Raw genomic sequence first — 25,128 nt, 5'->3', positions numbered from 1 at the left:
AATATGGAGGGTTATTTGTGATAATATTATATAATGAATGAATTAAGAAATAATTGCTTAAAACGTTAAATAAATATTTTAAATGAGATTTAATTAATTAAATTGTTAATTTAATTATTTACATATGAAAACGAAGCATAAATAATTTAATGTAATTATTTTCTTGTTAGTTGTTGTGATATTTATATATAATTAATTGTTTAACTTAAATAGTTTAATTATTTATTTATTTATTTATTTAATTATTTCATGCACGCCATTGCACTATGAAATAATTAAATCTGTCATCAACCATCAAACTCAGTGGGCGGGCCTAACTCCAATCGGTTCAGACTGATTGGTTAGATTGCACAGTAAGTGATGATAGAGATTACAGATGCGGAGATTACAATATTATTTTCACTCAATATTTAGACTGTTATTAAAGACAATTCTCCTGTTATCAAAGATCAGTTTTACTAAGTCCTGAGACTACAACACTTATATTTGTCACCCACTTAATAACAGGTCATCATTATGTTTATTTTCAAAATAAAGACAATTGAAATTGTTCAACTTTTATGTCTCAACGTTTTTTCAATTCAGCATAATAATATATCATCTCACAGTGCCCCCCTGATAATATTAAGGCATTATGTTATATAATAATTGTTATAGTTTAAAGGGCCTTTATTTTAATTGTACACATCATTTTGTGTGTGACACAAAAAGTGCTGTTTTATCATGACTAAGTAGAACTTATTTGTGATAACAGGTACATTTCTTTAATAACAGATTAAACTTAGAGTAAATAAATTTATTCTAATGTACAAAATACATAATATATTTATATTGAATTTACATATCAGTGTCCTGATATTAAGTAAGTGACACTATACTATCAGGACTAATTGCAATTGATCTGTGATAACAGATAGATTCATTTTAATACACGTTTAAACATAAACTAAAATAACAATTGTTATTATGTAAAGGGCCTTTATTTTGAAATGACACATCATAATATCCTGTTATTAAGTGAGTGACACCTAAAAGGGGTCTACTATCAGAAGTGAAATTGATCTGTGGATTATTTTTAAAAACACACCAGAGCAGAATGACTTGATATTGAGAAGGGAGGGTTTTTATTTTGAAATGTGTTTCTTCACACGCTTTTGTTGTAATTTTTAGTGTATGCACAATCTAGGAAACAGCAGGGCAGCATAATTAATATGATTTATTTATTTTTTGTACTTATTATTTTGAGTACTTTTGTTAATACAATGGTAACTCGTATTAAAACAATGTTTTTTTTTCATCAATATTATTTAAGCCATTTTTTTACTGTATTTTTGTATAATTTATATGTGTTTAATATTTTTCAAAAAATAAGGGACTTTTATTGAAAGTTTAGCAGACTTTTTTTCGCACGCGCTTCACTCAGTATCCAGTATCCACACAGTATCCAGACCCGGCATAAAAATATGTCAAAATGTAAATAAATTTTGGCCGTGTTATTATTTCTGTAATGTTTACACGATTATACGTAAATTATTTTATATGCATTTGATACTGTGTGCTACATAGATTATGAATAGTGCTCTGATACAGTATTGTCAAAAATAACCCTCCATATATTATCAATAGTTTACTCATTATTTTAACCATTATGATCAATATTATGTTAATGAATTAATTCCCTAAATTAGTTTTTATTATCAACATTTTATTAATTAACTGTATTGTTTCGTACATTAGTTACATGATCAATATTATGTTCATTTATTTATAATAAATATATTGTCAACATTTTGTTAATTAATTTTTCAAGAATTTCCCCTCGGGGATCAATGAAGTATCTATCTAATCTAATCTAATCTAAAAATCGTTCCCTAAATCAATTTTATTAATAAATTGTAGTAATTGCTCCCTGAATTAGTTGTATTACTATTTTTTTTATTAATTCACTGTATAACTTGTTCTCTAAATTAGTTACAATATAAATATGTTATTAAATAAGTTTGATACATTTTCTCCTACGTTAGTTATATTATTAATATTTTATTAGTTAATTTTATAAATCGTTCTCTAAAGTAATTATACTGTTATTATTATTTTCATGAATTTAATAAAGTATGTCCTAATCTAAAACAAAACTGTTGGCTTAATGTAAAAACTGTAATGAGAAAACGCTTCTTAACTAAAAGACTACATTTCCCAGCAGCCCCTCGGACACGGTCTATACCGTTTCCTGTTTATGTCGCGCCGCACCGCCTACCGGTGAGGGCTGTGAGAGGTTTCATTACAGGACGAGCCTCAGACTCGGGGCAGAAGCTTCATCCTGAAATAAAGAGAACAGTAATAAGAGCTGCAGCTGCTGCAGCGAGGCTGCTGTTAGTTTTATTATTTAAAGCAGATTCATTTTACGTGACGTTAGAGGATGTGACGACGTTTCTGCCATTGGGACTCCATGAGTAAGAAGAGATGAACCCTTACTTCCCTCTCCCTCATAAACAGTCTGACTGATGTAGCCCTGTAACCTGTACCAGTGTGCTGAATATCCATCTACATATTAATCATAGCTTTCATTACTTATAAATAAGATCCATTAGTGTCTGTTACTGAGTGTTTCTGTTGTCTGGTTTCCTCCAGGTGTGCACAAGATGCCCTCACTATGACAAAACCATGAGCTCCAGCATCATTTCCTGCCTGTGGGATGTGCTGTGGTGGGCTTGCACTCCTCTGGTGCTGGTTTTTCTCCTGCCTTTCGTCATTTTGTTCTTCGTCTACCTCTCCATTCTCTTCCTCCACCTTTATAAAAGAAAGAACGAGCTGAAGGAGGCATACTCACACAAGCTGTGGCAATGTGCTCGAAAAACACTTGCCACAGTGTGGGATGCTCAAGGAACCATCTGGCATGGTACATCTCACACACATACACACCCTCATTACATGAGGATGCCTGTAGCTTTAAGATAACGTTAAATCTTTCTGTTTGAATTTTCACTCAGGTTATGAGCTGCACGGTTTGGAGAATATTCCAGACTCCGGTCCTGCACTGATCGTGTACTATCACGGAGCCATTCCTATAGACTACTACTACTTCCTGGCCAAAGTCATTATTCTAAAGGGCCGGACATGCCACTCAGTAGCTGATCACATCCTGTTCAAGATGCCAGGTAGTGTGTTTATATATGTCGTGCTCATGTTTGTCTAACACATTATACTCTACACAATTATGTTTCCTGTAATTATGTGGAATAAGCTCATATACACTATATATACAACTGCTGTGGACAGCCCAACCAACACAATATAGTGAAATGGAACAAAAATAATGGTTTTCAAAATGTTAATAAAATCAAAATCTGACAAATGTGACATGCAAAAGTATTCAGCTGACCTAGATCAATACTTAGTAGTGCCAACTTTTGGGATATATCTCCACCAGCTTTGCACATCTAGAGACTTAGATTTTTGTCCATTCTTTTTTACAAACCAGCTTAAGCTCAGCCAGGTTGGATGAAAAGCATCTATGAACAGCCTTTTTCATGTCTTGACACAGAAGCTCAATGGGATTTAGGTCAGAATTTGAAGACATATGAATATTTTTTATTTAAACTGTTTTACTGTAGCTCTGGCTGTATGTTTAGGGTCATTGTCTTGCTGGAAGGTGATATCTCCTTCCCACTTTCAAGTCTTTTGAAGACTCCAACAGGTCTTTCTCCAGAATTGATCTGTATTTAGCTCCATCAATCTTCCCATTAACTCCCATTAACAGTGGGGATGTTCAACTTTGGTCTCAGTTGAGCACAGCACCTACTACCACATATTTTCTGGGTCCCCTACTTGACTTTTGTCAAACTGCAAACAGCACTTCTTATGTCTTTCTTTCAACAATGGTTTTATTCTTGACTCTTCCAGAAAGACCAGATTTGTGGAGTGCACAACTTATATGTTAGACAGGTTCTTCCATCTGAGCTGTACATTTCTGCAGCTCCTCCAAAATGACCATGGGCTTCCTGCCTGCTTCTCTGACCAGTGCTCTCCTTGCTTGATCTGTCTGCTTTGGGTGGAAGGCCATGTCTTGGTTGGTTTGCAGTTGTGGAATACTTTTTCTATTTTTGGTGGATTGATTAAACAGTGCTTTGTGGGATGCTCAAAGCTTTGGATATGTTTTTATAACCTAACCCTGCTTTAAACTTCTCCACAACTTTACCTCTGATCTGTCTGGTGAGTTCCTTGGTCTTCACGTTGCTGTTTGTTCACTAATGTTCTCTAACAAACCACTGAGGTCTTCACAGAACAGCTGTATTTATAATAATAATAATAATATATTTTATTTGTAACGCACTTTACATTTAAAACTAATCTCTAGTGCTTCATCGCAGAAGCATCATTATATACTGAGACGAAAGGCAATTGATCGCACTGAATGTTATTTAGGGGTTTCGGAGTAGAGGGGATTTCAGATTTTTATTTTATTAAAATATGTAATACCATGTATAATTTTCGTTCCGCTTCACAGATATGTGCTATTTTGTGTTGGTCTATCACCTAAAATTTCAATAGAATACATTTACTGCGTTTGTGGTTGTAAGGTAACTAAATGAGACAAAATTCAAGGGGTATGAATACTTTTGCTGGCCACTGTATTTCTGACACAGATGTACAAATGGACACACGTAGCCTGTCTAGTCCCTGTAGATAAGTAATGCCAAAAAACAGATAATACTCTCTAGAGAATTATCGTTAATCTTTTGGCACCATGCCTTAATTCAAGGTGTGGGCTAGAGGGGTATAAAGCCATTCGGCATTGAGCTGTGGAGCGATGGAATGTGTTCTCTGCAATCCAAAGCCCTATTTGGACAGTAGAGACAGTAGAGATGGACCCTCTTTTGAATACCTGTGATTTCAGAATAAACAATGATGTTTATTAGTGTACTAAATGTCCATATAGTGTAAGTGTATTATTATTATTTGTGTGATATTATAGTTTGTGTGATTGTGTGTGTGTGTGTGTGTGTAGGGTTTAGGCTGCTATTGGAGGTGTTCAGTGTAATTCACGGTCCTCGTGAGGAGTGTGTTCGGGCGCTGCAGGACGGCCATCTGTTAGGAATCTCCCCGGGAGGTGTACGGGAAGCCTTGTTAAGTGACCACACATATCAGCTGCAGTGGGGAAAGCGTACAGGGTTTGCTCAGGTGGCTATAGACTCTAGAGCGGTAAGATTAGGATTTTTAATACACACTTACACTCAAAAAACTTTTTTTCTTTAAATAAAGTAGCTTGTTATAGTTGGATAATAAGGCCCTGTCCATACATATTTTAAAAAAAGTAGTTACTTATCCAGATCAATTCGGAAATTAAATGTGTACAAATACAGTTTTGGTAAAAAATGAGAAACCACTTAAAAATTATGAGTTTTTTTATTTTACCAAATTGAAAACCTCTGGAATAAAATCAAGAGGAAGATGGATAATCACAAGCCATCAAACCAAGCTGAACTGCTTGAATTTTTGCACCAAGAGTGTCATACAGTTTACTCATCTCATTTTAAATTTTTGCCAAGATACATGAAAACTGATTAAAAAACAGGGTTATTCCACCAAATATTGATTTCTAAACTCTTAAAACTTTAGGAATATGAACTTGTTTTCTTTGCATTATTTGAGCTCTGAAAGCTCTGCATCTTTTTTGATATTTTAGCAATTTCTCATTTTCTGCAAGTAAAAGCTCTAAATTACAATATTTTTATTTGGAATTTGCTAGAAATGTTGTTCATAGTTTAAAGAATAAAACAACAATGTTTCCTTTTACTCAAACATAAACCTATGAATAGCAAAATCAGAGAAACTGATTCAGAAACTGAAGTGGTCTCTTAATTTTTCCAGAGCTGTATATGTAGATTGGGCGCATGCTGCAAAATATATATTTTTTTGTGATTTCAAGAAATGCAGTGTATTTATCAGTTTTATAGGGAGAGAAGAGAAGTTCATGTTAGCTTCACTAAAAAAAGATTTAAAAAAATGCTGTAGCTCAGACTGAAATTAGAAATAATACAAGGCAGGAGAGTCAGAGAGATTGGGATATGTTTATGTAAAAAATATTTTTACATAAATGAAATAACAATGTCAAATAAAATCCTGTTAAAAATAAGTGAAAAATATGTATTAATGACAACACTAAACACTAATCTGTCATGCCTCTGTACAGAATCTATCATATTAATAAGCCTGCAAACACGGCATATACAACAACAAAACTACACAAACGTTTCTGACATGAGCACATTTTTTGTCTTTTTATTCCAGCCTATTATTCCGATGTTTACACAAAATGTTAGGGAAGGGTTTCGGTCGCTTGGAACATTAAGTAAGTGAAGAAGTCTATTCGTACTTATCATTATATGCCCTACATCAATGGTTCTATGAATTTTTTCAATTGCACCTGATTGATGTTTTGGGCTGAACAAATAAAGGATTGCAGAATTATAAACTTGGTCTGGTTTTTACCCTTAAAAAAAATATGTGTAAATATTTTTCAGTGGCAGTTACTGTCATGTTACAGTTTCTGATGTATTTGTTCTTCAGGATTTTTCCGATGGGTGTATGAAAGATTCCGTGTGCCAATAGCTCCTGTGTACGGGGGGTTTCCAGTAAAATTCCACACATTCCTTGGCAGACCCATTCTTTATGATCCAAATGTGACTGCCACAGAATTGGCCGAAAAGGTACTTTCATGTAATTTCATGCTCATGGCTGGTTAGTAATTTACATGATATTTGTCGCTTAAAATGGAGTCCGACTGGCTACAAATATTCTTTTTCTCCTACCAGGTACAGGGAGCTCTGCATGCCCTGATTAAGGAGCATCAAAAAATCCCAGGCAGTATCATACGAGCACTGCTGGAGAGATTCTCACACACCTCACCATCGGCAGAAAACATACAAACATCCAACAAGGAAGACTAGACCATGCTTTTACCTATTTGTACTGTTTGTAATTTGTGATCAATTTTTTTGTGGACAGAAATGTAAAATCAAATGAAAATTTCTAGGAAAGAAAAAAAGTACAAAAATTCATTATGGTAAAAAGCATGAAAAAAATTCTGGTACTTTTAGATGATATACCAATTTCGATAATTTTGCCTCAAAAGAAGCATCAAAATATCTTTGCTGTGCAATGAAAACCAAGTATCTCCAAATCAGCAACATTACAGATCCGAGATCAATCCATCTAAACTTTCAATGAAAGTCAATGTAAAAAGAGTTTCCTTGGAAGATTTCTTTTGGTCCATTCTTCAAGAAATTTTAAAAATAGAGATACTTTTTTTTCATTGGACATCAACGATATGCTGTGTGACAAATGATTGGCTTAGAATTCTGTTACTGCCTTAGTAAATATTTTTTGACATTCACATGGTAACCAACAAAAAATTATTATAAAATGTAGACAAAATGAACAGTAAATTTGTTTATCTGCAAAATACAGAAAAAGTGAAGTAACCGCAGGGATAGGTTCCTTCCGTCTGTTTCCAACACAAATGATAAATGAAAAGTCTTTGAAACAGTTGTATTTAAATATTGTCTACCAGTTTGTACATATGTATAAATACATATGCTAAGTTTTTATATTTGCTTACACAGACTACCTGTGGCCCTTGTCTTACCCGTGGCCCTTTTTTGTGTGATGACCTAACCATTTTACACGTTTACACTTTGTAAAATTGTACTACTGTATTACTGTCTAAATGCCAGTCAAATTACCTGAAAACATACCTAAGAGCCTACTGATACATGTGAAAATAATTTTATATTTACACACTGTCCACATGTATCCAGATATTTTTAAAAACAAGATTTTCTGTTTTATGAAAAGGTTCCTCTCCACAAAGACACAAAATGCTTGTGTGAGAAGGCTAGTCCTGTATGGGGTGATAGCACCTCATAAAAAAGAGACATTAACACTTCACAAAGAAGAAATAAAACCATGTTCTAGGTATATATGTGAAATAGAACAACACTTACATTCATTCATATGTCAAAATATGTCTAGAGTGATCTGCATGTAGTTTTATACCTCATGTAGTTCACTTTATAGGGAGTAAGAAGGTTTTTGTGATTCAGCTTGCAGAAACTTGCATGCATGTTGTATGCGTGTGCATTTTCATAAATCGCATGTATCCACACTGTATCACTTAAGTGACCAAAAATGGTGTTTTTTTATGGACGAGAGGCCAAAGATTTTTTTGTAAATATTCGGAAATGTGTGGACAGAGTCTTAAAATTTTGTCATGTTGTAATGGCAGCTCCAAAGACTGTACTGCAAAAAAATTTAAAGGTGCTGCACGTATGCAGGTGTGAGTGTATGCGTGTGTGTGTGTATGGTGCAGTTAAATATTACTGTTAAATGTTAATTATGTGGATATGTGCATTGATCTATGTGCATGCCTGCATATGGCAACAATAAATCTAAATACATTAATAAACAGTTACTGCCACCATGTGTAGAAAAATGTTACTGCAGCAGAAAGTTCAGAGTATCATTGAACAGTTAATACTTTATTTTAGTAATTCAGTTTAAAATGTAAAACCTATATAGTATATTGATGTATTACACATATAGTGATCTATTTTAAGCTTTTATTTATTTTATTTTTGAAGATTATGGCTCACAGCTAATGAAAATACAGAAAATGTAAATATTATATAAGACCATAGACTGTGTATAGCTGGACAGAGCATTGTCTCTCAAAAGTGAAGCCACCACAGGTCGGGCGCCCCCTGCTGTTCGGTTTCAGAAAGCTGTGTAACCCCACCCATCCCCATAGGTTTCAATGGCAAAACAGCTAGTGTAACCTATGTTTATATTGTTTATTTTTATATCACTACAGAATTCGTTTTTTAAAACTTTATTCATCTCTATTCAATAAGGTGTGGTCATTGTAAAAGGGCTGGGTTATACTAGCTGGGGTGGGACCATAGACTGTGTATAGCTCTGTGGAGGCAGCCCTCAGGGGCGGGGTTATTTAAATGAGTAAGCTGTCTCTCCACAGTCTTTCTCTCTCCTCTGGTCTCTACTGCAGAGACTCGGGTATCAGGATCGCCAACATGGCGGAAGATTTTGGCTTCATTTTCATCAAATGAGTGGGAATGGCGACAGGACGTCCATCTTTTTTACAGTCTCTGTATAAGACTAATTGCTTCTTTTGGCATTGTGCCAAGTCCTGCTGGAAAATGAAATCCACATCTCCATAAAAGTTGTCATCAGAGGGAAGCATGAAATGCTGGGAAAACACTGCACTGACTTTGGACTTGATAAAACACAGTGAACCAACACCAGCAGATCACATGACTCTCTAAACCATCACTGATTGTAGAAACTTCACACTAGAGGTGGGCGATACCAGGAATTTTGGTACCAATCTGATACCAAGTAAACGCAGGGCCAGTATTGCCGATATCGATACTGATACCGATACTTTTTAATATTTAAGCTTTATAGATCCAAATGATCCAAAAACCTAGGATATAATTTCACCAAACATTGTAAGTGATAAAATACTTTAGTATCACAATCAACATTTTTTGTTTAGAAACAATGGAACAGTAACAAAACAAAGTTTAAATATAAAGTAAAAAAATATTAAAAAATAAAAAATAAATTCTCCCCTCACTAGACATCTTTTCTAGTTCTTTGTTTCTTTGTTTCTTTTTTTAATAGAATTGTCATTTGGAAAAACAATAAAAAAATAAGGAATTGTCTTCCTTTCAGTGCAATTCAAATGCAAGTTTTTCTTAAATAAACAGAGTGTAAAAAAATATCACTCAACACAAATCTCCTGAGGTAGAGGCGTGTCGACTCGAGGAGAGCGCTGAGTGGGCGGGGCCAGGCTGAGCCTACCTGCGTGGCGGTTTGGCTGGCTTTGCTGAGCCATGTGACGGTTGTGCAACAACAAGAGACCAGAGAGTAGACTGTGGTGAATCCTCGTGCGCAGCAGTCAGTGCGTGCGGCAGAAAAAAGCTTGAATATTGATATTTTTACACGAGTATTGCTCAATACCAATACCAGCGTTGGTATCGATATTATCGATATTTGGATCGATCCGCCCACCTCTACTTCACACTAGACCTCAAGCAGCTTGGACTGCGTGTCTCTCCACTCTTCCTCCAGAATCTGGTCTCTTGATTTCCAAATGAAATGCTAAATATACTAATGGTCAGTGCTGGTTAGGAGAGTCCAAAGTCAGTGCAGTGTTTTCCTGGAAAATCTTACAGCATTTCATGCTTCCCTCTTTTCATTGGCTGTAAGCCATAATCATCAACAAAAAAATAAATAAATGATCAAAATAGATCACTGTTTGTAATATATCTAATGAATACATAAGATTTGTCTTTATCCTGCCATTTAATAATGTATGACTTTTTTGTACTACTATTATATCAATAAACTTAAATAAAAAACTAAATGCAAAGGTATATAACAAACATTTAATAAGTTAAATGTGTAACACAAGTCACAGAAAAACAAAAACACGAGCTGCCTTTCACATTGCAAATACAAAGACGATCAGCTTCTATACATAAAAAAGGTTAAAGACAAGTGTACTATAAAACTTCTGCAATAATACAAGCTAGTGAATTGTATACAGCGACATCAAATGTACATAAATTTACAAATAATATAAAACAAAACATCAAAAATTGTAATACAATACACACACAAATACTGCAGTTCCATAAATTGTTCTTTACAGCAGTGATTGGCAGAATAGTGGCATATGGAAGATCTGTTGTTTATATGGAACGCACAACATTTGCGTGCGAGTTGAGCATATGCCCCAGTCTCATGCTGGGAGCTAGAGCTGATCTCCCTGATTTTGTGACGCTTTAACCGCTCAGTGCTTTAAAGCTTTTGGTCAAAATGAGATTACGGTAATGCACAGTATGGCCTTGAAGTCGTCAAACTTATCTCTCTTTTCACTGCTTCAGAAAGGCAGTACACTCATGGGTCTTGAGTTAACTCTTCTTTGAATAGCAAGTGTATGTACATGGTCAATTTGCAATATTAACCTCATTATTCACTGTCCATCTTATAAGCTCTACTGACAACATAGGAGAACCATGTAGCTCTATATAATCAGACACAGCAGTGCTGCTGGAGTTTTTAAACACCGTGTCCACTGACTGTAAACTTTATCAGACGCTCTTCACTAGCTGCTCCACCTTAGGGGCCCTATGGTACACCCTGCACAATGTGCATCACAATACTCATTGCCATCTTACACCCCACAAAGGTTTATTTATATGCCTTGCAGCTGGCCATTAAAATAGCAAAGGAGTTTAGAAATATATCTCTTCCAATGAGTGTGGTGGTCTGAAAATGAGGTGTGTTCAGGTAAATTTTTCGTGTGTTTCTATTTTGGCGGCAGAAAACACTGGTGCGCCACTAACTGATTTGAACCCTGACAAAAGTAAATTGTCAGACACGCTCACACACACAGATTTGCTGCAGTGCACAAACCCAAATTTTACATCAACAATAAACAGAAAAGAAAATAACATTGCTGTTCCAATAAATAACCTGATTGAGCACCTTCACCACGTGAATGCACCTGGCTCTTAAAGGTTATGACTTGAGACTATATTTTTTATTGATTAATTAAAAGAAATGGGTACATGCCTTTTGCATGTTTCGAGGTTGGTGGACAATTCTCAGTCCAGCAGTAAGACTGAGGTGTCTGATGCACTCTTACAACCACAACAACACACACTATTATTACACCATCTCAATCAGTGTCACTGCAGTGACACCACCCAAATAATTCCTGCTCTGTGGTGGCCTTGTGGAGAACAGGGTGAAAAGGAGGCAAATAAAGTGTACTGATAATCAGGACTACAGTCTGTGATTATAAAACCACAAAGTGCTCCTATATAACCACTGGAGCTGATAAGATGCATAATGGGTGTAGAAACTTGGAGGTGGCTATAATAATGCGCCTCGACTATGTATTTTATCCATGTATAGAATTAATTTGCCTTTTTAATAAATTAATTTTTGCATTAAAAAGGCATGAACCTTTTAAGGGAATGATTGACAGTTGAGTGGTGTGTTGTGAGATCAGGCACTAAATAATTCATGTTCTTTCACATTTAAGTGCTAATCAGTAACCAACAGCTGTGCTTCCTATAGCAAGGTGGTTCATATTATCATCTTCTGGCACCTCCAGCAATGGTTTTTCTTCAAGATCTATTATGCTAATCTTATGTGTAAGGCAGTGCTGATCATCATTAGATTTTGCAATTTATTCACTATTGGTTTATTCATCGTTAAGATTTAGCCCTGGTGTATTTCGGTTGAATATATGCAGTAATACACTGACATGACATGCCATGGTACTGACAGGAACTAATATTGTGTCCCATTACTAAAAAGAAGCTAAAAATGAACAGGAGTTGCCTGTCTTTTTACATTTGAAGTTCTAGCCAGATGCTTCCAGTCACCATCATTACCACCCAATTTGGTAACCAGGCCCATTAGCTGTCCACTGTGGATGGTAATGTGGATTGAGGAATAATAAATTATATTAATAACAGGCCTCCCTCAAATTGCAATAATTCCTGTCACCTTGCCATAAGCACGCTGGCCAGTGTTTAACCTCCCTTACAAGATAACACCTCACAATTTATACAGATGTGGGCATTCCCAAGCTGATCTCTGAGGTAACAGTTCATTGTCACATCATTTAGATACTGTAAATATCAATGTAAATGTTTAGTTTAGAGTATGGGACAGTGCTGTCCACAAAATGAGAAAAGCATTTCCAGGACATCAGGTTCTGTAGAGCGCCTTGCAACCTCTGTTTTTGCCCCTTGTCCTCTGCCTGGTTGAGTAACCACAGGCAGTGTTAGAGCTTCTAATAATGGGTGCACCTTATTATCTGTTCTTTTAACAACTGGTGGGTTAAAGGCAGGCAAAAAGCTATTTTTCTCAGCCCATGACTTGGGTGACTGTGTTATAGGGGTCCCTTTAGCCTCTCTTTTTGATGGGGTGTCAGTATTTCGTCCTTCTGGCTCCAGCTCAGAGTCACTAGCATTTGGAAGATTAAAATAGGTAAACTTTTGTTCTGGTGACCTAGACAGTTCCTCCAGGTCAGTGGAAGGAAGAATGCTGTGAGGAGAAGCTGGGCAAAATAATGAGTATGGAACATCTTCTTTTGTAGCATCCTGCTCAGGTTCATTTACTGTGCTCGAGTTCTTTTCCACTTTCCTTTGAGCTTCTTGGAGTTCTTGGGAGGATTCAGTGATTGGTTGGTTTTCACGAAGCAACCAGCGACCCTTGTCAATGAGGACAGCATCTTCAGGTCTCACTTGGGCATTCAAAGTGACACAATGACTGGGCTCATTTATTACATCAATCAAACTTGTGGCATTGAAGTACGATATGTCAGTTCTGACCCGTGTTTGGGCTTCATGAAAGGAAGCAAGGTTAGTTACGTTGGTCCTTCCTGGACCTTCTTTTTGCATTCCTTTGGAGGCTGATAGAGGTCTCTCTGGCCCTGTACTATTTGAATTACCTCTTCCATAGAGGCGCTCAATAGTTCTTCTGACAAAACCCTTTGCGATGGCTAGACGACTTGTGTCGTCTTCTCCGCTGGATGTCTCTGGTGTTGTTTGGGATCCATTTCCCCCACTGTCCTCTGTGGATTCAGTCTGGTAATCAGACATGTCAGAATTTGGACTGTGCGTTTTCCTCTGCCCATTCTGGGATGTAGTGTTGCTTTTAGCAAGAAACATCTCTCGGATTGATTTTACTCTGTTACTGTGAATGCTTCCTTCTGGATCTTGTGCCAAAGAGCTGCTTCGGGAATCGTAGCTAAACGCTAATGAAGAAGATAGTGGTTCTGAGGTGAAGTCCATGTGCGACTGCTTACTTGTCATGTTTTGCTTTGGTGATTGTCGTTTTGAGACTTGCTGGATGCCACTTTTGCCACTTCTGTCTTGTGTTTGGACCTTCCATGGATCTTTTATTAATTCCTCCATCCTGTCTTGTTCACTTGAGATCTGAGACACATCTGTGTCTGAAATGTCTAGAACTTCACTGGGGTCTAAGTGTCTGTTGACAGGTTTCTTGGGTTTACTGCTGACCCCTTGTGTGACAGACTCCAGGGTACTGATGAGCTCTGCCACTGAAGTCCGCTTTCTTTCCTCTTCAAACTCTACAACTTCTTCTGGGCCATATTCATTTTCCTCCACAAAATGTTCTTGATAAATTGTGTAGCATTCTGGTGCTTCCAAGACCATTTGATCCTCATCAGAGTAAATTATTCTTTCCTCGTAGATGACTTGTTGCTGATCTGTGTCATGCCCAGAGTCCTGAGCCATATCCTCTTTTACATTTGATTCTACATGAATAGGAATCAAAGTAACTTGCCTTTCGGGTGGTGTAGTGTGCTGTTCCACACAGTCTGTGTGACTGTGTAGTTGGCTTTGCGTTTGACTGACCTGGGTTTCTCTTTGACAAGTGGAGAGGGGTGCTATTGTGGTGTTTCTATGGTCTTCACTATGTATTGTGATAGGGTTTACTTTTTCCTCTTTATCACTAGCATGGTCTTCAGAAAAGCTCATAAGTTCTTCATCACAGCTGTCCTCTTCTTCCTCTAAACTGTATTTATCTTCTTCAGATGTGTTTGTTTTGTCTTCACTACTTGGGGTCTCAAATGAGTTAGGGCGGTTTTCTGTAACAGTAATTTCACCTGGTTCCTTTGTATCCATCCATCCTTTATTTCCTTCATTATTATCTAGTATCACATGGTGTTTAGGACTCTCTTCCATAATGTAAGTTGTCCTGGCGGCACATTCACTACATGCTGTACTCTCTTTCATTGATTTATCCTTTACAATACTTTGTGGCTCTGGATCTTTTTCCTGTTTTCTTACATGTCTCACTGGCACTACTTCTCTTTTCCTTTGTTGCTTTTCTTCCAAGACAGGTTCATGGTAAGACAAGTCCTCGCACACATCAGTGTCAAGTCCACAATTGGCCGTTTTTTCTGGGGAGAACTCCTGGTCATGTCTCTCAGTTACCTCTTCAATATCTGCTCCCGTACTAACCAATGAATGCATCTTAGAGACATCTGAACTGCCACCATCTTTACTGTGTGCATTAACAGCATTTTCAATGACTGATGTAACATACAAGTTTACATCTTTTTCAAGCACAGAGTCAGCGAAGCTGATTGAATCTTCCCTTACAATTGATTCTGTGAATCCATTTATCTTTGCCTCTGCCAGTGACTCCCTCCTTTCCTCAGATTCTAATCCCTCCACCTGATTACCTTCGATGCTCTCTTCTTCCTGAGGACAAAGAGCAGCAATCTCTTCTCTGACCCTTTCAGGAACACCAAGTTCCTCCATGAGTCCCTGAATTGCCTCTTCCTCGGAGCATGAGCCACTTCTTGAGGATCCCAGGGTGACACTGTGGCTCCTGGACATACTGCTTAGTTCTTGGAAACCTCTCCAACTCTGCAGCAGCTGAGCTGATGTTGAGCTTTGGAGAGCATTTAGACTGGATCTCAGTCTATCGGCATCCTCCATGGCTGCCATCTCCTTGAGCGACTGAAGCATAAGCAAAGCCTCTGAGCAGCTCAGGTTGTCCTGAGCTTGGCGACATGTATTTAAATTGGCCAGACCATCCTTTAGAGTCATAACCGAGAGAAAGGCCAACAGTACTCGAGAAGACGAGCCGAATGTAGAGGCCAGTTGTGAGGAAAAATCTGGCATACTATTGGACTTCTCCAAACGAGACCGTCGCTTCTGCTGTGTTACTTCACTGAAGGAATGAATGGATTGGCAGAGCTCTTCAAGAACATGCCTCATGTCTGGCCTCACTGCCATTTTGACTGTATACAATTTTTCTGCTTGCAAACTTGTAGTTTCTGTTGCAGATTTGACCTGGGCATCTGCAGTGTCCACCTGAGGCATGATACTAATTTCCTTTGTTTTTGGTGCGTCAATACTAGCTTGTAATTTGCTCCACAAAGTTATATTTGATTCAGATACCTTTATCTGTGATGAATGTCTTGGTGCTGGCCTTCTGTCTGAAGTAACCTTTGTAGAAAGTGGTGTTTCCTCCATGTGTTGATGGTCAAATAGAGATGCCTTGGTCAGGGTGTTGTTTTTGGGTATTTTTTCTACAGAAGCTTGGCTAAGCAGAAGAGTCTTTTCTGCAGTATTTTTAAGTAGAGGTGTTTGTCTTTCTGTATTACCGCTTGATTCTAAACTGGAATCTTCTGATTGGCAAGACATTTTTGTAATATTTTCAGGGAAAGGCATTTTTTCTTGATTTGACAAGTGGCGATTTGATGATTCACTTGATGCAGAATTATTATCTGAGGTAGCATGGATATTTTTTCCATTAACTTTTTTCGTCAGTAAAGTTTCTCCATGAGAGACATCTGGTATTATTTTTTTCTCAGATGAATTATCACTCAGTAACAAACTTTCCTCTGATGAAATGTTTTTATTATATATATTTTTCATAGACAGAGTTTGAGGTTTTGTTTTTTGCGCTGTACTGCTCTTTTGAGGTGATTTTGTTTCTGTATGGTGTGTGCTAGTTATGTCCCTTTTTATATCTTTTATGGGTATTGCATTTTTTTCTGGACTGGGACTTTTGGGTGTTGTTGCCTTTATAGAAGTGATCTTCTCCACTGATGTGCTTGTTGAAGATTGAGGTTTTCTGGTAGAAACATAACATGGAATATCCTCATTTGATGAGTCTGTTTTCTCTGCTTTTTCTAGGATGGGCTGGGGAAGGTCTTCCTGTACCTGTTCTTGATCAGGTACACTCTTCTGTAGCCAGAGTTCAACATATTCATTGAAGACTGATGAAGACGAATGCAGAGCAGGAAGGGATATGCTTTCACTGAGCTCTCGAGTTTCTCTCTGAAAATTGCGCTCCTCGTGCATAGACATCTGGCGTGTTAACGTACATGTATTGGTTGATGTTCGAAGCAAGTCTTTCTTTGGTGGGGGTGAACTTTCTTTTGGTTTACTAAAGATCAAGTCTACATGAACAGGATTCACTGTATTAGTGTACTCTTCTTTTTCAGCTGATATTTCATTTGGACTTTCTATTGTCAGCTGAACAGGATTATGTAACAGGTGAGGTACAATTCTTTCATGACTAGGTTGGTTGTTTCGTCTTTTTAGAAGCTTGTGAACAGCTTTTGACTTGTAATGCTCGGTATGTCTCATAGTTCCAGCTTGGCTGAACATATCAGCTCTTATTTTCCTGATTTCTTTGAACATGTTGGTTGTGTTATCTTTTCTTTTTTGATCAGGAGCAGGAATTTGGAAAATATGATTCTTTTTTACAATCACTCTGACTGGTTTTCTCCTTTTGTTAGTGTCTGAGTTTGCAGTTGAGGTTATTGTGGTTTCTGAAGCTTTAGAAATGTCAATGACTGGAGTACACGGTTTAGACTTTTTGCTTCTGAATTTCTGAGAGATGCTTTGTTGGCATAATGTGTGGGTTTTTTCTTGTCTCTTGATTGAACCGTAAGTTCCAGAATCCATTGGCATAGACTCCAAGTCCTCACTGGATGACCGCATAGTATTTTCAGATACTGGTAGACTATTGACTGAACCATAGGCCCCCATGCCAGGCATGCAGAGCTGTGTGTTGGCTAAGAGAGTCTCTCCGCAGGACTGCTGTTCATAAATGTGGAGCACTGTCTCTCGGACTGCCTCCCCAATGTCTTGCAGTTTCAGAATCTGTGCTGATTCATAGTGCTGAGTATTAGACTGCAGTTGTGTGCTGGTTGTATTGAGTTCGGAGGGCAGGTTGATACGGGGTTTAGGTACAGGGCGACTTCTGCACTGTCGTACCATGCAGTGCTCTTGCTTCATCTCCCCGTTACTTGTCTCTTCCCTATAGGCATATGATCCCAGCAAACTTTCCTGGATCTCGGACTCTGTAACTTTCACCGTGCTGCCAACTGATTGTTTCTGCTCAACTTTGCGCCAGCCAGGAGTTGAAGAAAGGGATGGGAGGGACTCTTTAACACTTATAACATCCTCTGCCCTACCTGTTTGCATCTCATCAGGACTTTCCATAGAAAAGGCATCAGGGCAGTTTTTGATAGCTTCTGACCCCACAGGGTTAACATTAAGAGGAACAGTGTCAGACAAGGTAGCACCTAGATCCGGATGTGGTTCGGTCTTCATCTGATTGGTCACATTGGAGCGACTAAGTGTGGTTGTCCAATGAATTGTCTCCTCTTCTTTTATAGTTAGGCGCACCTTCATCTCCACAGTCATGCTGCCATCTTGGTTTACCCGAAAAGACTTCTCTATATCATCTTCAGTGGGCACGAGGATTTCTCTTTCACCATCACCTTCACCATCCAGGCAGGCAATAGTGTCTGTCTCAGCAACGGATTCCAGCATCTGACCAGTCTCCATCTCTACAGAATCAGTAGGGTTTCTAGGATAGTCAAATGCACTTCCTGCAAAACTGTTGTGTATCTGATTTACAATGAAGCGCTCTGATGAGGGTGAGAAAGGACGAGATCTGGTGCCGCTGGTTATGGATTTCTTTTTCCCTGCACATTTTTGGTTTTGTGTAGTTATTAGTTATTAGATAACAAAGGCATTATCATAAAAAAAAATAGACAACATTTTACCAGAATCAGATGCAAATGATGATTAGCCAAGCCAGGACAACAGGGATGCATTGCAAGGAAAAGAAAGAGAAGGGGAAGACCAGGATTAGAAAGATATGGACCAGATATGATGCATGCAACAAGATATAGGTCATGGCAGGTATTATACTGGGGTAATCAGAGCCTTAGCGAATTCCCTCAGATAATCTCAACAATCGACAGCTATATAAATATGCAGGCCAGTAGAGCATTATACAGTAGAAGCATTACACATTAGAGCATTATTTAAACAAAAAAGAATATATATTTGTTTTATTTGTAAAGGTTTATTTTGAACAGAATTACTAATTGCTAAAACATATATATAGCACCTTGAGACTTCTTTGAAATGTAAAGTGCATTACAAATAAAATGTATTATTATTATTATTAAAACATGATGGGCTAGTACACGACATTCACGGCACAAATGCAACAGTATTGTGAGGAGGACAGAATGTTTTCAACTTACGAGACACAGGATGCAGCCTCCCAACACTTTTTGCTGGTAGCCAAGTCGGAGCAGAGGGTTTCTGAACATCATAATTTCCCCTTTTAAAAGGCTCTCTTCCTGCAGCTACCAGTACTCCTGAGCACAAGATGAGAGCAGGAAGTCCATCCACCTGCAATACAAATAATTAGTTTATTTACTCAACTTTATTATTAATTATTAATAATCAAACTTAATATGGAAAAAGCACTACTGGAATTATGTTGTATGTTTCTACATTGTTTATTTGATGGATATGGTTTTGCTTTAGAGATGCTTTTAATATTCAGCTGCTATTCAGCTAGTAAAATTTGTTATTTGTGTATTTTGTGAAAAAAGTCTTAATTATAAACAATGGCTTCAATGTTTTGAACAGGGCCTTATGTTAGATTGCATATATTCTTTCCTACTGAATTGTATATTTTTGGATAGCTTTTTAAAATTACCTGATTTAATCTACTTTTGTCATTTCTCTATCTGTCTTCCTTTTCTCTTTCTCCTTTTTGAAAGTGCATAAAGATAGGAAGACTGGGTTGGGCATCATCACATCATTTCAAATGAAAAACCCTCTGCAATTTGTAATTGTGATGTGCCCCCAACAAAGTAACCCAGACAATGTGCCAAAAGAAGCAGTGAAAAATGTGTTTTAATGCAGCTGTTTTTAGCCAGAGTAAAATGACATACCCTAAGAATGTTATATTCGGAAAGAACTACACCACCACTTGTTTCTTTTGCAGGATAATGGTCTTTCCTATTCAGACACGCTTGTAAAACACTGCCTCATAAATCTGTCTTTGACAGTTTTGCATGATAAGCTAGAGAACTAGTTAATCTGACTTTTTTCAGTTACATTATGGTACAGGGCATAATGCACTGTATCCATGCACATATGAATGTCTGCCCCAGAGTATATCTGATCGCCCACTTCAGGCTCTCATTCAGTGTGCAGTGCAGTATAATAGGATGAGTTGGTAAAGAGGCTTATTGCTGAAGGGTGATAGGTCTTCTTCAAGCCCCTCTGTGTCATAGAAACTATAAAAAGCCTAACATTTATCTAAGAAAAAAACACAGTGAACACAATAGACACACAATGAGACAAGGTAAAAGAGACAAAACCTCCATAGTCAAGGTCAGATATGTTTCCTGTTATAACTAAGTTATAACCCAAGGGCAAATGAAAGGAGGTTTTATTCCCACCCACAGTTGAGTTAACAGCATTAACATAGTAGATTTTACATTTATAGATTATAGAAACAGAAGATGGATGCATTAAGTAAGTAAAGCAATGGATTACAACTAAAACTAAAAGGTGTTTCAACAACCTTTAGACAGCACACTCTCAGAGACTGCAGATGCCAATGAGAGGCCAGTTTCTAATATATTACAGTGTCCTATTTAATTTCTGGCTTCACATACTTTAAGCAACGCCACAGAGCCTCCTTTAAAACAGATGTTTACAAAGAGATATTTAAATGTTTAAAGAATGTGTAAAGTTTCTTTACCAAGGTGAAGGTTCTTCCCACTCGCTTACGTGTCCTCCCTCTGCATCCATCGAGTCCACTCACTACAAGCCCCACAATCCTAAGCTTCCTGACACCACTATCACGGGTCACCAACCAACCAATCAGAGACAGTTTCAAAGATCTACTTCACTGGACTACTTATCTCTCACGCCAGTTTCCTATTTTACTTTGTACTATTGCTGCCTTCAATTCATGTCTTAAATATCGTATTTACGAAATGAATGCACAAAAAACGACACCACAAACTCGTGATTTTATAATGAGCATCGACTTTGATGATGTATAAGTTGAGGGTTTATCAGTAATGATGACAAATTTTAAATAAGTTAAATTTATGTATTTTAAATGTATGTATTCATGTGTGGTTTGCTGTCATTCACACATGGACCCAACAAACTTAACCAGACAAAACATTATTCTTCAAGGCAGCATTATTAAACCTGCTTGTTTTAGCTTGTGGTTGCGAAGAGTTTTAGGATAACTTTGTATTTGTTTTTTGCCTTTTGTCTGTGTCTGTTTTGACTCTTGTTTTTGCATTGTATTATTTTTGTTGGTCTTTCTTTTGTTTTGTTAATCTGCCAGTGGTAGCTTTCTCTGGTTCTGTGGTTATATCTGTGGTTATTTTTTTTTAAACTATTTTTCACAGCGTGCTTGGGTTTATTTCTTGTAATAAACCCACCTTCTCTTTTTACATCTGCATGTACTCGGTTTGTCTCACCCATGTGGCACAAACAAACACATCTTGTTTCGTCATAATCTAGTTCTACCCAGAAATACTGAAAATTCTGAATATTCCATATTAAACCCTAGTCTTTCACAGTTTTTTATGCATCTTGGCATGTTCTCCTCCACCAGTCTTACACACTGCTTTTGGATAACTTTATGCCACTCCTGGTGCAAAAAATCAAGCTGTTTAGCTTGGTTTGATGGCTTGTGATCATCCATCTTCCTCTTGCTTATATTCCAGAGGTTTTTAATTTGGTAAAATATTTTTTCCGGAGTTATTTTTTAGAAACCATAAAAACACCAGTGGCGTAAACCACTTGCTGAAAACAGGGTACTCTGGGTCTTTAGCAACTCTGGGCCAACAAGTGCATCAGACTGACACCAGAAAAAACAAGAGGACAGAAAATAATTAAATAGTTATGGAGCACTTACCCTTCTTCCATCTGGTGTGTGCAGCTTCAACACAGGGAAATGCATGGTCTCAGACACAAGGCCCAGCAGTGCCTCGAAAGAGTGTGTGGTCCTCTTCTGTAGCATTAGTGTATGCTTCTCTTCTGGATCTCCGTTGCGGAACACCACCAGCCGCTTGGGTGTGTGCAGCAGGGCTGCGTGCTCGTTCCGTCTGGCCCTGCGAGCGCTGTGTGGGCCAGGGCTCTGACGCCGTATGGCCACCCGCCTGTTGCTGACCGGCCGGGCATTGTACCATGGTGGTGGTTTGCGCCGTGCCCGCTCCAGGTCAATCGGCTTCACTGTGCGCTTGTCAGAGCAGATGTAGGAATGGCCGTGGTGCAGCTGGTCAAGGGAATGGACTGTGGTATGACCACGAGGTGTGGTGATAGTTCGCACTCCAAAGGGCAGCGGAACACGCTTTGACAGACTGTCCAGCAGTCCCTCAAAGGTTTTGAACGTTCGATTATTGATAACCACGGGTAAACCACTGAACTGCGCATCACCGCTTTTGTAGAAGCACACACGCTTTGAGGAAATAGGCTGACTCATGTATGGTTGGCGATATGTCATCAAAGTATGAACGCTGCCAGAAGACTGGGCCTGTGGTGGGGCTTTCCTCACTGCTGGAGCTTCATTCATAATCTCACTGTAGGAGAGGGAGATGTAGAAGGAGGGATGTAAAGAAAAGAGAGAAAACAAGGTTACTAAACAGTTTAAACTTGTAAATCTCTGTCCACACAACAGTTTGATTCAATTGCAGGAAATGCTACTCTAATTTGACTTTTTTACTTAGTACCCAGCCAAGGTATTACATGTTTTGTCTGATCAACTTCATTTCATTTGTTAATATACATCTATTCTTGCATTTCAGACATGCAAAGCCGAAATCCTGAAGGGAATTTAGGGTTAACAATGAGAAAAAACACTAAACAATGATGAGAATTGTATTCATGACTGTACAAAAGCAGTATCCACCATAGACTTAGACTTTTAATTCTGCAATGATTGATATAACCAAACAGGAAAGAGTTCTTATTTTAACCATGTCCAGAGACAGAATTGACTTATCTAGGCTTGAAGGCATCTTTTATGGACCACCCAACACTGGAAATGTGTACTGATGTCTGACAAATTAGTATTCCACATTTTAAAGGAAGAAATGGACAAAAAGAACAATCCAGAGTGCTTTCTGCAACCAGTTAAAAAAAACGAGGGTCTGTTGTAATAAGCGTTCTGTGAATTCTTTGTAATAAATTAGGATCTTAGAGCAACATATGCTGCCTTTAATATACAACATCTTTCCAGGCATGCCCATGCATTTATCAACAAGACAATGCAAAAAATGCTACACATATTACAAAGGCGTGGCCTGCTAGTCTTAAACAGTCCTTGGTAGGGAATGTGCAGAGAATTTTGAAACATAAATATGATGACAATATTCAAATCTTTTTAAAGTGTGTTGCAGGGCTGAAATGCAAAAATTGATACATATATTTAAAAAAATGAAACACTGACCAGACAAAATGTCTGGACAAAATATCTTGGATTCATAATATCTGCAGTGAGAAAAAGTAGTCATTCTGTCGCAACCTTTTCTGATTTCGGATTGTTATACTAAAGACCGCATTTTGTTTGTAGTTAGTGTGGCCTAGCATAGCACTGAATACTAAAATACATATTTATGAACAAAAATCCCAACAATCAACATTCTTTACATAACATACTGATACAAGGAACAATAGACAGCAAGGACACTTTGGTTTATAGGAGTGCTGTAACAGACAGACAGAACGCACAGCATCTTTAAGGACAGGTGTTGTTTACTGCTCCACCCTGATAGATTAACCGCACTGTCATGACATCAAGTGGGACAGACACATGTCCTGCTATTTAGAGGTGGTCAGTTACTAGCCACCAACTTCCATATACAGCTACAGCAAAAAATCAGTATACTAATATATACTGAATTAAATAGTTTATACGTTTTCTAGCTTGGGAGAAATGTTTTTCAACCTTAATGTAAGATTTTTTTTAATTAGCAGTTGTTCCTTGAGTTCTAACGGTTCTAACAGAAATACAGGTTAACCAAATGAAATCTATTTTAAAAGACACAGATAATGGAAAATAATAATTGTAACTTAATAAGCTAAAACATTGTTAACTTTTACTGTAGGTTTTAATCTAATTAATTTTGAAGCATTCATATTTGTGTATTCATTACAACATTCTGACACATTAAAAAAAGAGCAGCTGCCGTGTTCAGCCGATGTTGAAAAGAAAACAGAAAAAACATTGAACAGCCACAGTTGCCTACTCTATTACTGTATTATTCACTTAAACATCATAGTACTGATTCCAACAGCTACATTTGCATATTACTGTTTTCTTATGTAAACTAATAAGTTATTTTAAGTTTTTATTTATGTCAACAAGACATGTTCTTCATCTGCTTAACATGTTATTAACAGCATTTTTAAGTACGCATCTTGTATGTTTAAAATTTTACAAAAAAAAAAAAAAACGAATCCTTTACAGCTTCTGCTTTATATTAAAAGGTAATATAGCCTCCCCCCCCCCCCCCCCCCCAAAGTGCGCTGGATTATAGACTCTCTTCAGAGAAGATTACCTGGACAAACTGTGTCTCTCTGCCTTTTTAAACAACTGGTACAGTAAGAAAACACTCTAACAAACAACTGGCATTTCACACACTCAAAACATATTTACACTCACAAGTTTTCCCATGTGGAGTAGGAAGTCAGAATAGAGCGGCTGGCCTCTCATGTTGAGCTGTGGAGCTCCGTGCTGGAGACTGAGTTATTCTGGGCAGTGGCTTCAGTATTAATTTGCTTAATCTTTGCTCACTACTAATCCCAGCCACAGTGAGGAGAGCCATCTTCACGGAATAGGTGTGTCTGTGTGCAAAATACACTTTGTGCCTGTGTGTTTCTGCATTTCTAACTAAAGAGCCAGTTCGTAAGAGATAAATGCTGTTGGAGGAATATTAGTCAGTATCTGTTATAGTATACAAGTTATAATAATTAGATATATCATTAACTCTAGACATCATCTGAATACTGACCATTTAGGACTTGTGCAAAGAGATGTATCAAAAAATTTATATCTGAACAATAAGCAGAATTATATAAGTGCTCCTATCACACTGGCACACTCACTCACTGTGTTTGTGTGTTTCAGGTCCAGGTGGCCACTGGGTCTTTGTCTAATCTCATTGTGCATGCTTAATGTGGATAAGAA

General features: G+C 37.6%; 2 protein-coding genes across 3 annotated transcripts; one reads left to right on the top strand and one right to left on the bottom strand.

Annotated features, from left to right (window-relative positions):
• Nucleotides 1-230: 230 nt before the first annotated feature.
• On the top strand, nucleotides 231-9,605 carry LOC103047292 (transmembrane protein 68). 2 transcript variants are annotated; one of them, XM_022677649.2, is made up of 7 exons: nucleotides 231-353; nucleotides 2,632-2,899; nucleotides 2,991-3,158; nucleotides 5,009-5,202; nucleotides 6,292-6,352; nucleotides 6,571-6,710; nucleotides 6,816-9,605. In XM_022677649.2, exons 2-7 carry the CDS (start codon nucleotides 2,665-2,667, stop codon nucleotides 6,948-6,950), a joined length of 933 nt encoding a protein of 310 aa, XP_022533370.2. In that variant the 5' UTR covers nucleotides 231-353; nucleotides 2,632-2,664; the 3' UTR covers nucleotides 6,951-9,605. The 2 variants fall into 2 exon arrangements, with proteins under 2 accessions (XP_022533370.2, XP_007231136.3); XM_007231074.4 differs by lacking the exon at nucleotides 231-353 and adding an exon at nucleotides 2,238-2,453.
• Nucleotides 9,606-10,457: 852 nt separating this feature from the next.
• On the bottom strand, nucleotides 10,458-24,900 carry LOC103047597 (uncharacterized). The gene is made up of 4 exons (XM_007231075.3): nucleotides 24,604-24,900; nucleotides 21,856-22,519; nucleotides 19,157-19,307; nucleotides 10,458-18,586 (listed from the first exon to the last, which is right to left on the bottom strand). The coding sequence occupies exons 2-4, from the start codon at nucleotides 22,510-22,512 to the stop codon at nucleotides 12,759-12,761; spliced, it is 6,636 nt and encodes a 2,211-aa protein (XP_007231137.3). The 5' UTR covers nucleotides 22,513-22,519; nucleotides 24,604-24,900; the 3' UTR covers nucleotides 10,458-12,758.
• Nucleotides 24,901-25,128: the final 228 nt, after the last annotated feature.

This window comes from Astyanax mexicanus, chromosome 8 (assembly GCF_023375975.1).
Source record: "Astyanax mexicanus isolate ESR-SI-001 chromosome 8, AstMex3_surface, whole genome shotgun sequence".
NCBI classification, from domain to species: domain Eukaryota; kingdom Metazoa; phylum Chordata; class Actinopteri; order Characiformes; family Acestrorhamphidae; genus Astyanax; species Astyanax mexicanus.
Note: the sequence above shows the minus strand (reverse complement) of the source record. Positions and strands in the feature narration are given on the sequence as shown.

Bases quoted from the DNA above. Each gene is read 5' to 3' on its own strand.
- LOC103047292 (XM_022677649.2), top strand. From the start codon at position 2,665: ATGAGCTCCAGCATCATTTCCTGCCTGTGGGATGTGCTGTGGTGGGCT. The intron at 6,353-6,570 runs GTAAGTGAAGAA...TTTGTTCTTCAG, and splicing joins TCGGTCGCTTGGAACATTAA to GATTTTTCCGATGGGTGTAT. The intron at 6,711-6,815 runs GTACTTTCATGT...TTCTCCTACCAG, and splicing joins CCACAGAATTGGCCGAAAAG to GTACAGGGAGCTCTGCATGC.
- LOC103047597 (XM_007231075.3), bottom strand. From the start codon at position 22,512: ATGAATGAAGCTCCAGCAGTGAGGAAAGCCCCACCACAGGCCCAGTCT. The intron at 19,308-21,855 runs GTAAGTGCTCCA...TTTGTATTGCAG, and splicing joins ACACACCAGATGGAAGAAGG to GTGGATGGACTTCCTGCTCT. The intron at 18,587-19,156 runs GTAAGTTGAAAA...AAAAATGTGCAG, and splicing joins GAGGCTGCATCCTGTGTCTC to GGAAAAAGAAATCCATAACC.